Genomic DNA, 14,897 nt, shown 5'->3' with positions numbered 1-14,897 from the left:
TCTGAATTTCATCTTTAGCAATTCATAGGCAAGTTGAAAAGCAGGGGCTGTGTGCTCAGAGTGGCATTGGCAGTAGCAGTGCCCCATTAAAGTGCTGCCCAAGAATGTACATAGGAGGGAGATGTTGGGGCAACTCTAGGGCTCATAATGAGCCCTGACGTCACATTCAAGGAAAAGAATGGTGCTCAGGCCTTTTCGCATTAAAAGCACCAACATGTCTAAGGAGAAAAATGAATTTGTCACAGGGGATAAAGGTCTGGCAAGGAAGTTCAGAAAAGGGGGCAGTCCATGTAGGTCGACAGTGAGAAAAAACCTCCTCTAGTGGAACCACAATTAAGTGTAGGGGCAAAGCCACAAGTTTCCTTATTCTAATCCCCCTTCAAGACCACATTTCTTCTCTGCCAAAGTTCAGCTTTCACTCTTCCTCACCGAGTTTCAAAACCAGAGACATCTGCTAGGAAGAACCTGGTATACACATCAACATGTAACTACTGTGTTTGGGGCCATGTTGCTGTTAAATCTTACATAATAAGGGATACATGGGCATTCTAGCTGTGTAATCTTCAGCTCCTGGTGCACAGCCAGGCAACTAGTGGGGGCCTGAGGCAAATTTCCCTGAAGGCCTCTCTCATATTGCCATCCTGAGGTGCCTCCTCTTGAATCTACCTCCTCCAGGCTTCCACAGGAAAGCTGGAAAACAGGCTTTTTTTACAGAACTTCCTCCCTTGCCTTCCTCCCCATTGATGTTTTGTAGCTAGAAAGTGGGGTAAATTGTGTCTCAATTGAAGATGAATGGAATTTCCAAGTCTTTGGTTAAGTAACTTTAACCATTCTCACATAGCATCAGTCCATCGTTTAGGCAGGAGGAACAAATATTCTCTAAACTTCCCCTCAACTCTACTCAACAGATTACCAACACTTCTAAGCACATCCTGAGTTGTTGTGAAGGGCAAAGATTTTCACACACAGATCCTGGGGATCTAGGATAGTATCATTTATTGAGAGAAGCCATGAGAGTCCATGAGATAATGACCTAACAGAGCTGAAGGCCTCTTTGAAGAAGTGTCCCTGTAGCTGAGACTGAAAGCTGCAGAAAGCACCAGGCAAGAGAGACAGAGAGACTACTAAACAAACAGCCAGAGGCAGGCAAGGACCCGACCTAGCCGGGTCTGGCAAAGAGGGAGGCAGAGGGGCTGAGGCTAGAGTATAAGGATGCCAAGCTGCTGGGCTCTGAGCATGAATGAAGTGTTTGGTACAATGGGAAACCACTGAAGGATGTACATGATTAGACTACTATGAGTGCTTTGTGGAAAAAAGTAAAAATATGGAGTACTACAGGTAGGTTGGCAAACGGTACTCACAATTCACCCAAAAGTCACTCCCCTTCTTTCTTTCTATGGGAAACTCAATTTTGTTTAAGAATCAGGCTATGAACTTGTGATTTCAAAACAGGTGGGCTGGGATGCAAATGTGGTACTATTTTGACCAATCAGACATAAAGGGAAAGAAATTGGGGGAAGCTTCCAGAGCATCAGGTTCTATTGATAGAACTGAGAGGTCAGAGGAGACATTCTCTGCCTGGAGCCACGACATGTGGGATCAAGCGGCCCAAAGCTGAGCTACCCTGTACCCTTGGTAGGAGGCTCAAGAATAACAGAACAGAGCTACCAGCCCCCAGTCCTGGAATTATGGAGCCCCTAGACCACTGCTAGCAACTGCCTGCATTCCTGACCTCAAAATATGGAAGCAACAAGTGAGTGTTAACTGGTTTACATCATGGACAGTGGGGTTTTCTGTTTCATATTGTCCAAGACATCACCTGAGGATTCCACTGGACCACCTTAATACTTAAATCAGGTTTTAAGATCTCTTAAGTCCTTCAGACTTCTATTCTGAAGTCAGGGCTATATGATTATTCACTCATTATATCTTCTCTCAAATTCCAGTTTTACAATCTTTGACCAAAGGCTGCTCTAATCATTTTGGCCTCAGGACCTACATAGGTCACATACTGCTTCAACTCTCCTGGGCTCCCCAGACCACTCATGGTGAATGATTATTTATAATCTTCTTACTCTGCTGGAGGAGAACCATGAGTTTCTGCAGAACAGAAACCATTAGTTTCTAAGGATACCAACTATAAGCTTTAAGGCCTCAGTATTTTTCTTTAAAATTTTTAAAGTGTCAAACCTAGCCAAGGTAGGCTATTTTAAAATCAAGATCCCAAACAACTGAAAAAAGGTGAAAGTAAAAAAATTTAAACCTGGTACAGTAGCATATGCTTGTATTTCTAGCTACTCAGAAGGTTGAAGCACAAGCTTCCCTTGAGTCCAGGAGTTTGAAACAAGACTGGGCAACACTCTGAGACCCTGTCTCAAATAAAAACAACAACAACAACAACAACAACAAAATTAAAGCTGAGTTGTCAGGGGATGGAAAAAAATAACTCCAAGCAACTCCAAGCTACTTTCTGGCTACCGGGGACACCTGGGTACCTGTATGATTCACAGGAGGCTGAGGCTTTGGGAAACCACCCCCTTTTATGGAAACCACACCCTTCTTTAAAACTGTACAGAAGTGTGTTACGTAAGTTGCCAGAAAAAAATGTATAGAGTGTCTATCAGAGAAGATGAAAAGAATGGAGATACTGGTGAACTGCTAAAAAATCCTATGAAACAAATACATAATTATTGTAAAAAATTCTACCGATTTTCTATTTATTTCATGAGGAAAAGAACCACATACAATTCAAAAAGAAGTATGTTTGAAGACTTCAGAGTTACTTCTGAATCATTAACATATCTGAATTGAAACTTCTATAGATTCACTAAATCTATTAACTCTATCAGGTATAGTAAATCTGTTAACTATTAGATCATAGGATGGGTTGGCATTGCTTTTCCCATTTGTGAATACATGACTTTGTTCTTTTATCATATCTACTTCTTCTGTCAATATTTACAGTGGATGAATATGATGCTCAAGGGATAAAGTTTAATCACCAGTCTGCTGGTGATAAATAGAACAGTCACTTTTACAGCTGCTTAAAGCAATCATATGTGAAGATTCTGGGCAAAAATGTCAATGTGAAATGAGTGAGCACTGAAGAATTAGGACGTACCCCAAGGATGCCAAGATGACTTAACAAAGGACTACCTTAGAGAATCTGTTATTGTAATTCATCTCAGTAACAAAATAAAGGAGAAAAAAGCAATATGATGGCACAAAAACTAACAGATGTCAGTAGATACAGAAAGAAGTTAACCCCTATCCTTCATTTAAAAATCAGACATTTCTTAGCAAAACACTTACAATAACATAATATAGGTTATGCACCAAACATCTACAACAAATGTCATGTTGTTTCATTTGGACACAAGACCAGAATACACCCACCATCACACTTCTGGTCAACACTGTGCAATGGAAAGGGCCTGAGGTCATAAGACTAACCATTGGCAAGTCAGGAAGACCCAAGTCCAACACTATATATCCTTAATTATATAGTTCTGTGCTAAAATTGTTCCTGTATTCTTAAGGCATGGGTCACTTATGCATCATTATTTGAATTCACAGTTGTTGATGGATTAGCTGATTAGTTTACAGTGGGGATACAATAAGATACTAGTCTGTGCAATGGTTTGGATATGGTGTGCCCCCACTAAAACTCATAATGAAATTTGATTCCTAAAGTAGTAGAATTGGGAGGTAGGCCCTCTAAGAAGTGAATGGATGAGTACGGTCTCATGGGAGCTCTCATACTCCTGAAACTGGACGGCTGACCTTGACAGAAGGTTGTTATAAAGTAAGCCTGACATCTCCCCTCACTCTCATACACACGGTCCACCTTTCACATGCAGCAACTTCTCCTTCCAATTTTCATTCACCATAAGTTGAAGCATAACATGGCCCATACCAGATTTGACCACCTGGTTTTAGACTTTCCAGCCTCCAGAACCAAGAGCCAAAATAAATCTTTTTTCTTTATAAATTTCCTAGTTTCAGATATTCTGTTAAAGGAACAGAAAACGGAAATAGTCTTTTCAATAGTTATGAATTATACTTTTTCTGTGTTAATATAAAACAGCAGAAAGAGTAAGATAAGTTAGAGATTCACTGAAATTACAAATCAATGTGTAAACAACAGTGCAAAATCACGGACCTGGGGTCTTGATACACATAAAAAAAATCTTTTGTGGCTTCATGTCTCATCTTTTACCTCAGATTCACCTAAACACTGGCTAAAATTTTTTTCATCATAACCATCAGTTTTGATAATTCTAGTTAGTCAGAAATAAGATATGGAATATATGAATAACAGCTTGATTTTATAATACTTATAAGAGTTTGATATTAAATACATAACTTGTGCCTTATATTCTACAGATAATGCAAATATTTGCCTTTTCCTCCAAATCTCATTAAGTTTATACCAGAAAATTCTAGATTTTATTGTCTTTATTTAGCCAAAGTCACATGAAAGCAAAAACTCATGCCTTTAAATGCTTTTATTATCAACCAAGAAAGAACAAAGTTAAATGAAGAAATTTATTCAAGACACTAGGAAGGTAACAAAAATGTATAAAAAGCAGTATGAAAGAACTTTAAATGATAAAACAAATATATAAATCAGAAATAGATTTTATAAATGTATCTAAAGGGGTTATTATATTCATGAAAGATATACTCTTATTATTTTGTGCAGAAAGATTAAATATAATTCCATTAATACAGATTTGTATGCATAAACAAACTTGTAAAGGACACAGAAAAATGTTGCTGTTTTTTTCTTCAAGATGTGATATTAAAGGTCATTTAGGTTGTTAAAGGTTATAAAGATTACTTTTTATACTTTTCTGTATTTTCTAAATCCTCTGTAATGAATACTTTTATGATAAAAAGTAAGCTATTTTCAAGATGCCAAATTATTTTTCACTGATACATATATTTAGTGAGACACCAATCAAAACAAAGAGAACTATAAAGGACTAAGAGAGGACTTCAAAAATGTCCTTTGAGAGATTAAACATTTTGTTAAAAAAGTACTGAGTAATCTTTAAGCAAAATAGATAAATATTCTATTGGGTAACAGTGCAAAGCTTCATTTATCAATCTACAACTCAAATGAGTGCCTGGCTAGTAACCTCTAATTCTAATCCTGTGTTTTCCATAAAATACTTAGGAATTTAGAACATTATCTAACACAACCTACTACTAGGACCATCAGAAAGTAGAATGTAGAATCAGGTTGCAACTCACTGGTCTCAAGACAGATGAAGCAATGTAGAAAATTCTTCCTAAGAGCTTACAGCACAAATTGTGCCTTAAACAGTGATAACGCACCCCCCCCTCCATAAGGTGAGAAGATGTTTTTAACCTCTCTCCCTAGCAGATTCCTAATTCACAGACCCAAGAACGTGATGAAGACAGAAACAAGAAGTCAGCTCTCTGTACCTGCTCAGCCCCTCTGTGGAGTAGGCAGACTAACGTACAATAATTATCAATCTTGTATCACATAAGAAAATTCCATACCAATCAAAAGGTCATTTTAAAATGAAAGAAATAAAATAAATTAAATCATTTATTTGACTGTGGGCTGGAGAAGCTCTTTCTAAACTAAAAGGATAAAAAATTATTTTAAAGGAAATGATTAACAGATTTGAATGACATAATTTAATACCAAGTGTTGGCAAGGTCTCAGGGAAACAAGTGCTCTCATGAACTGCTGGTGGGAACAAATTGGCATAATATTTCTGGAGGGCAATTTGGCTGAATGTGTTGAAAGTCTTTAAAATGTTTATACTCTCTGACTCACTAAGTCAACGTCTAGGAATTTTTCCTGAAGAAATAATCAGAAAAAGACAAAAAAAGTATTTACAATATTGAAAGACCGGAAAGAACACAAACTTCCAATAAAACACATATGTTTAATAACATGGGACTAGTGAATATAAAATACTTCTATAATAAAAGACTATTTGCTATAATACCTAAAAGAATAACTGACTGGGAGAATATGCTCAGAATATGTTAAAAACAACAAAGAAAAGTTAATAACATGTATACGATGGTTCTAAATGTTATTTTTTGCAGTGCTGGAGATGAAAACCCCAGGGTCTCATGCATGCTAGATAAGCACTCTACCACTGACCTATACCCATAATCCCTAATTTTTTTTAAATTCATGAGATACATATATATATATATATATATATATATATATATTTGGAAGAAAACACCAAAATAGTGGTTGTATTTTTTATTTATATATTTATTTATTTTTACAGTGCTGGGGATTGAAACCAGGGCCTTGTGCTTGCAGAGCAAGCACTCCACCAACTGAGCTATCTCCCCAGTCCTGAAGTATTGCTTGATGGGAAAATTGAGGATGATTAGTTTAGCTACTAATTTTATTAGTAGCTAAAATTAGTTTAGCTACTAATTTTATTAGTAGCTAAACTCATGCTGATAAACCTGGATAACTCTCAATCTTCAAGCCTCAAGTTTAATTGTCATTTCAAGTTTAGTTGTCATTTCTTCAGGAAGTATTATCCTGCACTACTCCTGCCCTACCTGCTTCCCATATTATCCTCTATGTCTCTCCTCTGCACTAGACTGAAGCCTCAGAATTTTCTTTTTTTTTTTTTTTTTTTGGTATGTGGTGGTAGGGATGGAAACCAGGGCCTCATGCATGCTAGGCAAGCATCTACCATTGAACTACAATCCCCAGCCCTATGAAATTCTTTTTCAATACATCATACCATTTGATGTGATTTACTACATCCCCATTATACTTTCTACTGTCCATAGTCAGAATTTGGGTGTTTCCTTTTGAATCTCAATACCAATCTGAAATCTAACAGGTCCATTTCATTCATGAATGCTGGATTCATGAATGAAACTGACTGAACAAATGATTCTCTTTGCAATTTTAAGGTCAAGAAGAGAAAAGTTAGTAAGGATTCTATCTGTTCTTACCTTAGCCAGTAGACTTGAAACATGTTTAATTTCACCATTTGCCTTTAGTAATTCTTGTCTGAGCTCTGTGCAAGACAGTTCCAGTTGATCTTTTTCAGCTCGAGCTACTTCCAACATTTCCTGGATTTTACAGTTTTCTGCTGTCTGCCCCAAGGTACTACTGGTCTCCAAAGTGTTTTGCTTTTCTCCCTCCAAATGAGCTTTCAAGGACCCATTCTCCATCTTCAAGCCTTCCAAGGTAATTCTACATTCTTCCAAAGTTTTGGTCATCACACTATTATTACACCGCTCCAGTTCTAGAAACCCATTCAGTTTTTCATTTTCTTCCTTTAGGTGCTTAATCATGTCTAAAGCTCCTTGGTTTTCCTCCTCTACCTTCCGTAAGCTACAGGTCAACTGCTGCTGTATATTGAGCAACTTCTCTCTTTCAAAGCGGCTCTTCTCAAGAATATCTGTGCACTTCTGCTCCAGCTCCAGGATTTTTCCTCCTTGGGCACTGGGCTCTTCATTCTTCACTCGCTCTTGTAAAAGATTTATCAGTTTCTCATTTTCTTGACTTAGCTGCTCTGCCCTCTCTCGATGCTGGTGAAAGGACGTCTCTAAAATAGTCTTCTCATCCACCAGTTTCTCATTCTCAGCTGTCAGTTCCTGCACCATTTGCTGCTGGTCTGATAACTCTTGCAGAGTAGCCTGCAGCTCTTCTGCAGTGCTGTGTTGATTTTCTTCCATCTTGTGTATCTTCTCTGTGAGGGAAGCCAGGGACAGCTCACTGACATTATTTGGGGAACTCCCAGTGGGGGAACACCTGGAGCTCTTAAAAGGGTTGCTAGTGGAGGATAGGGGCCGAGACGGGGTATCTGCAGTGATGTGCTCAAAATCTGAGGCATCTGGAGACAAGGAAGCTTTGGTAACATCGCTGCTTGAAGAACCTGATGTCCGTAATGCATTTCCATGTGTGTTTTTTTTATACTCTTCAATTTCACTTGACAGCTCATTTCCAGTTGGGCTTCCGAAGCTTGACTCTTGCGTTGTTGATGTTGGGCAGCTGCTATCACCAATGTGACTTGCTACCCCTTCAGAATTTGGTGACTGCTCAAGGTAACTCAGTTTCTCCTTCAAAGCCCGATTTTCTTCTTCTAGGTCAGCAAGCTCTTTCTGAAAGATTTTGTTCTTCTCCTCAAGGGCTCTTAATAAAGGTTCTGTGTTACCTGGTGGGGCTGATATCCCATCTGCACTTGGGTCCGAAGCATCAGTCCCCTCAGTGCTCAGAGCCCTTCTCTCCTTGCATTTCTTTAGTTCACTTCGAAGTCTATTAATTTCACTGTCTTTAGCTTTGGCTTCTGCCAGAAGTTCCCGAACTTGAGACTCAAGCACCGCCTTCTCTCCACCTTCATTCTCTTGCTTGGGTTTTGCAGAAGTGGTCCTCAGATGTTTGGTAGGGGTTGGGGTACAGGAGGAAGTTGGACTGGACCCAGATTTCCTTGGGTTGGAGGGACCACGTGGCACAGACCTCTCTCTTGAGATAGTTACTGAGAATTCCCGTGGAGCTGGAATGCCTGTCCGTTTGGTTGTTGAAACAGTCCCTAAAAACAGAAGAAAAAAATGAAGAAAAACACCAAAAAAGCAAGAACTTTTATAATGGAACCCAAATGACTTCAAAACAATGGCATAGTGAATGATATGGCTATCACCTTTCAACCATTTCCTCCTCTATTAGTTACCCTGCTCCTATTGGGGTTTCTGTATCTTCTCCCACAGCCCTACCCACTGGGGGAAGCAGACTCCTAGCCTGAGTTACTCAGACAATCCCATCCCCAGCTATAGTTGCTGGTTCAAGGCAGGGGAATATAGTTATATTAATATGAATGGGCACAGGAAAGGTTTTCAGGGCAAGCTGTCAAACACTACTGGATATCAGTGAGAAAGCCCATGAGTATGGAATGGCTCACAACCACTTTGCCCTTGTAAGTGAAAGGTGGGATTGCAGACAGCAAGTTATAAAGAAGGTAGCCAAATTTGTACTGGCATTGTTGAGCTGCAATACAAATTAACCCCAGAGGATACCCTGTTGCTGGCCTTTCAGCTATACCAGTCAACACATATGCTTCATATAAGTCACCATGAAATATTTTTCTTTAACATGCAATTTAATACATCTAAACGGATACAATGTTGGCAAATAAACAATAGCCATTTGACAAAATACAAGTTTATTAAACATTTTTCAATATAAACTTGCAGAAAATATCATTATTAACATATTTTGACTGAGCACAACTCTGATTAAGAAATCAGAAGAGGGGCTGGGGATGTACCTCAGTGGCAGAGCACTTGCCTGGCATGAGTACGGCCCTGCATTTAGAATACTTATAATGGGAAATATAAAGTATAAAGAAGCATTTCTTTATATTCATCTATATTGTATCACAGACAACATTAAACAAAAAATTGGGGGTAAAAACCCAGAAACCGCCAGCTGGAGTTGTAGCTCAGTGCTTGCCTAGCATGTGTGAGGCACTGGGTTCGATTCTCAGCACCACATATAAATAAATAAAATAAAGATCCATCAACAACTAAAAAAATTTTAAAAAGTAAAAAACCCAGACACCATTCTCATTTGTGCTCTGAAACTGGAGTCCAATATCAGAGATGAAGGCGAAATGAAAATTCTGGATCTATTTAAAAATGCAAAGACCATTAAGGCTGATTGTTGCAATTGCGCTAACAAAGGATCCCAGAAGTGGTCACCAATCTCCATGTCTCTACAAAGTAGAAAGCACGTGTAGGAGAATCACCCCCCTCTCCAGACACACAGCAGATTTAGAACGCAGCCTGGCCCAGGTGTTCCAACCCTCTCCCAGACTGGGACAGGAATAGCCACCAATCAAAATACCTGACTCTGAAGTGATGATGTGCAGGTTGGTAGTATCTGTTGATAAGCATCTACCCCTGAGTCCTTTTGAAACTTTGATATAATAGTCTAAACTGTCATATTAATGTACAGAAACTATCATTTTTAAGGTAACTATTTCAAACTAAGTTCCTGGGACAGACACTGAGTACCACAACAGATTTTTGATACTTTTAGGTATCCAGATGTCTCACTTTCATCATACTAAATTACTCAATGAAGAAAAGATTTAATTATTCTTATAAAATGAAGATTAAAACCACTAAACAATGAAACATTTTAGTAACACCAGTTCTCTAGAATGAAGTCATCTTGGCAAGGACCATGATAAAAACCAGAAGATAACAAAAGTTTCACCAAAACCATGGCCCAGCAGGCAAACCTGCAAGTCAAGGACTCATTATCATAGCTATTCCTAAAATACCACTAAATTCAAGCTCTCCTTTCTTCTTTCCTCCCTCCCCTCTTTTCTTCTTCCTTTCCTCTTTCTACTCTCCCTTTCTTCCTTCTTTCCACCTTCAATCATTTGTTGGTTTTGAAGATGGAGAGAACTCCATCCAACAGGACAATACAACAAATTATTTCTAGCTACAATTTAATTTCTTCCTTTTGCTTCTAAACCTTATCTGGTTCTTCCCAAAAATGTACCTATGCCTATCCAAACTACTCAGTTTTTTTTCAAATAGCAAACCAAAATAAACTACATAACTAAATAAACTACATAAATAAACTATACCTAGCACATTATGAAACATACAATCCAGTTGTATTTTTTATTATATGTGCTCTTTTTTTCCTTTTTAAAAATACCTTTATTTATTTATTTTTATGTGGTGCTCAGGATCCAACCCAGTGCCTCACACATGCCAAGCAAGTACTCTACCACTGAGTACAACCCCAGCCCTTTTTTCCTTTTTTAAAACTATATCTGTATCTGTTTTCTAAGGTTCTCTCTTCTGTTGCACACATCATTTCAGAAACTATAAGAAACAGAGGGAACATTTAAAGATAGCTGCTAAAATTCCTCGTCATCACACTAAACCTAGGCTGGTTCTTGGCTACTCTCACCTTCTCTAAGTGCCTACTCTTGAGTCCAACACACCTCCTCAGGGCACTCAAGGGAAGGAGAAAAGTGGCAAAGATGTAAGCACCTGGAAGGCACCTGTCCAGGAGAATCTCCTTCAAGTACAGACATCACCCACCAACTAAAGATGGTTCAACTCACGATGATGTGATGGTATATCTGTACAGCCATTTATAAAAAAAGCTGTTTTTCACTTTTAGTAAAGAATTCAATAAATTAGTGATATTCAACACTTTATTATAAAATTGTCTTTGTGTTAGATGATTTTGCCCAGCTCTAAGCTAATGTAAGTGTTCTCAGCATGTTCAAGGTAGGCTAGGCTAATAAAACCGGTAAGTTATCTTGGTGGGTTCAGTGAGCTAATGCATTTTCAAATTAGCCTATTTTCAACTTAGAATGAATTTATCAGGACATAGTCTCATCATAAATGCAGGGAGAACATCTGTACTGTGAGTTAAGCCTCATTGCTAAACAATGTATTCTAAATCCCTGACATTGGCCATGCTACCTTACATAATACATCCTTGCAAGGAGACAGCAGGATGTCAGGAGGAATGGGCAGATGGAACTGGGGTGGGCTCAGTCAGCACCTTCATGTCCTTTATTCTCTTCCCATCCCCCCCACTTATTCCCACTCATGAGCTTAGCTGGTTGGCTAATTGAAAGAGGTGAAAATGAAAGCAAGCTCTACCTCTTAACTGGGAAGACCAATACAAAAAAAAAAAAAATATATATATATATATATATATTTAATGTTAGTTACAGGTTTTACATTTTTTACATGCCATTGAAAACAATGTTATACTGTGGTTGATCAGAAGTACATAAAACTAAATATTCACAAAGACACAAACTGGAAAGGAACATAGAATATTGAGAACAGTTGAATATTAAGCTGGTTGGTCTGTAAGTAATTTTCTGGGTTTTTTTTTTAGTTATATTTATGCAGTAAATCTTTTAAAAAGGGGTAACTAAACAGTATATAGAAATTCACTACTAAACAAGGAAATGCAAATTAAAAACACAATGAGGTATCACTTCCCACCTCTTAGACTGGCTATTATAAAAAAGATGAAAGAAGAGTGCTGACAAGGATATGTAGGAAACGGAACCCTTTGCACATTGTTGGTAGGAATGTAAATTCTGGAGAACAGTATGGAGTTTCCTCAAAAAAAAAAAAAAAAGTATATGATTCAGCAATCCTCCTTCTAGGTAGTACACAAAGGAAATGAAATATGTCCACGAGATATCTGTACTCCTGAGTTCACTGCAGCATTGGGAAATGGCTATGTCAAGTATTTGCATTCCCTTACATACTTATTAATTTTTGTGGCGAGACACTTAAAATCTCCTCTTTTAGTTATTTTTAATGTATTCAAAATATTGTTATTAACTAGAGTGATCATGTTGTACAATGAATCTTTTGAACTTTCTCATCCTAACTGTAATTTTGTACTTGTTAACCAATATTTCTTCAGTCCCTTGTACCAAGCCCCAGTCCACTATTCAACTCTTTATTTCTGTGAAATCAATTTTTTAAGATTATACATGTAAGTAAGATTATATGTGGTATTTGTCTTTCAGTGCCTGGCTTATTTCATTCAGCATAATGTCCTCCAGGATCATTCATATTGTTGTACAAACAGTTTCTTTCTTTTGAAGCTGAATAATATTCCATTTATATGTATACCATATTTTCCTTTTCCCTTCAATTGCTGAGGACACTTTGATTACTTCCATATCTTGGCTATTGTGAATAGTGCTGCAATGAACATGGGTATGCAGATATCTTTTCAACACATTTAGAAGTGGGACTGTTGGATCAGATGGTAGATCTATTGTTAATTTCTGAGAAACTCTCATACACAAGCTTGTTTCTCTGAAACACTCCTCTGAAGCCACACTTTCTTAGCTTTCCTCCTACCTCAGTGGCCACCCTGTTTCCTTTGCTGGCTCCTCATTCTCCCTCCATGTTTTCCATGCTAGAATTCTTCAAACCTAGGTTCTGGACATTTTTTACTTTATTACTTTATCTATTTTCCTGGTGATTTTACTCAATCTCATGATCTTAAATATTCAATCTCATGAACTTAACTGAAGACCCCCAATTAACTCTTACACAGACCTCTCTTCTCACCAACATATTTTAAAGTCAAGGGACACACTTGATAAGCATAAATTAACTATCATAAAAACACCTTAAACTACATCCAGAAGCTCAAATAGCCAGTTAACAGAAGTTTCAGAAATGCTGGCCAGTGGAAACCAAATGGAGGAATTTAACAAAGAAGAAGAGAATTCTCCAAAGATGAAGAACATGTTCTAAAACTTATCTCAAGCAGAATTAAAAAGAGAAAAAGAAAAAAAGTCTTCCACATGAAGATATATTTTTCATGAAGCTTTAGAACACCAAAAATGCCTAAAAATTTGGGGAAGGCATGTGGAAAGAGAATAAAATGAGCCATCATCATTCATTAGTAATACTGAATTCCAGAGGGCAACCAAGTAAATACCTTCAAAGTTCAGAGGAAAAGATTATTTCAATCTAGAATTCTATATCAAACAGAAATATAAATCAATCACATAAGTTAAAAATATGTGTTAAAGGTCAGGTATATAGTTCATGGTAGAGCACTTGTCTTGCATGCTTGAGGCCCTGGGTTCAATTCCCAGCACCACACACACACACAAAAATCATTATCATTAAAAGATACACATTGAAGCATGCAAAGACTCGGAAAACTAAATTGTCAATACCCATTCTAAGGAAGTTATCTGAGGGTGTGCTCCAGTAAAACAAGGGAGTAAACCAATGAGGAAGAGAACAAGTGATCTAGGAAGCAGTGGCTCCATTACAGGAAAACAGTCAAGGGAAGTCTAAAGATGATACCTAGAAACAAGTCTGGGAAAGAAGTCTAGACTGGTTCAAGAGGACAAAGTGCCACAGAAGGGAAGTTTCTTTGACAGAACATCTGCCTTGATTAAGAGCATGAAAAACAATGAGGATATAATTTTTAATAAGTGGAAAAAAAAGAAGCTGCATAAGACAGGTAGCAAAATTATGACCTCACTCTACAGGGAGGAATACATACATAGTCACACTAACACTGACACTACTTAAATTGACCCACATGCAGAGCAAGCAAGACTCTTTTCTAGAACATTTGGATATTATCATATTTAAAGACAAAAAAGTTAAAGTATAGATGAAAGAAACTGAGAGGTACAAGACAAGGTAGAGAGAAGAGTAGCAATAATATCTTCCCCTGCCTTTACAAATGGAGAGCCAAAGATACAGTTGACAAACAATAAAGATGAAATGCATTATTAAAACAAAAGTAACAACCAAGACAGGAACTAAAAACAGTGACAACATTATGACATTGCAAGAAGTTGTAAAGTTAGGAGTTAAATCCTAATCTATCATAGCAAAAGTCAAAAAAGGTGTGTGTAAAAAATTAAATCATAGTAGTGTCAAAAGAATGAGAAAACATAGGGCTGGGGTTGTGGCTCAGTTGTAGAGCACTTGCCTGGTATGTGTGAGGCACTGGGTTCAATTCTCGGTACCACATATAAATAAATAAAGGTCAATTAACAACTAAAAAATATTTAAAAATAAGAATGAGAAAATAAGCCAGAGACTGGAAGAAAATATTTGCAAATGACATATATGACAAAGGACTGATATTCAAAATATGTAAAGAACTCTTAAAACTCAACAATATGAAAACAAACTGCCTGATTAAAAAGGGGCAAAAGATTTAAACAAATAAATCACAGAAAGAGATATATGGTTGGGTGCAGTGTACCAGATAGATACATGACTGATTTCAGTGACTAAAGCGGAGGATTACAAGTTTGAGGCCAGTCTGAGCAACTTAGCAAGATTCTGTCTCAAGATATAAAAAATAAATTAAAAGGCCT

At 37.5% G+C, this 14,897-nt stretch overlaps 1 protein-coding gene across 7 annotated transcripts in view; it reads right to left on the bottom strand.

The window, feature by feature from the left end:
• The window catches only part of SPECC1 (sperm antigen with calponin homology and coiled-coil domains 1), a 274,574-nt gene that overhangs the window by 108,786 nt on the left and 150,891 nt on the right, over positions 1-14,897 (bottom strand). For 6 of the 7 annotated variants that reach the window (XM_079131656.1, XM_079131660.1, XM_079131661.1 and 3 more), the window contains one exon: positions 6,979-8,561. The exons of the other annotated variant lie outside the window; for it this stretch is intronic. In XM_079131656.1, the coding sequence (XP_078987782.1) occupies positions 6,979-8,561 (1,583 nt within the window). The remainder of the gene's footprint in view (positions 1-6,978; positions 8,562-14,897) is intronic. 7 annotated transcript variants of the gene reach the window in all.

The sequence above is a fragment of the Sciurus vulgaris genome (assembly GCF_902686455.1).
Source record: "Sciurus vulgaris genome assembly, chromosome: 3".
Taxonomy (NCBI): Eukaryota; Metazoa; Chordata; class Mammalia; order Rodentia; family Sciuridae; genus Sciurus; species Sciurus vulgaris.
This window is presented reverse-complemented; position numbering and strand designations above follow the sequence as displayed.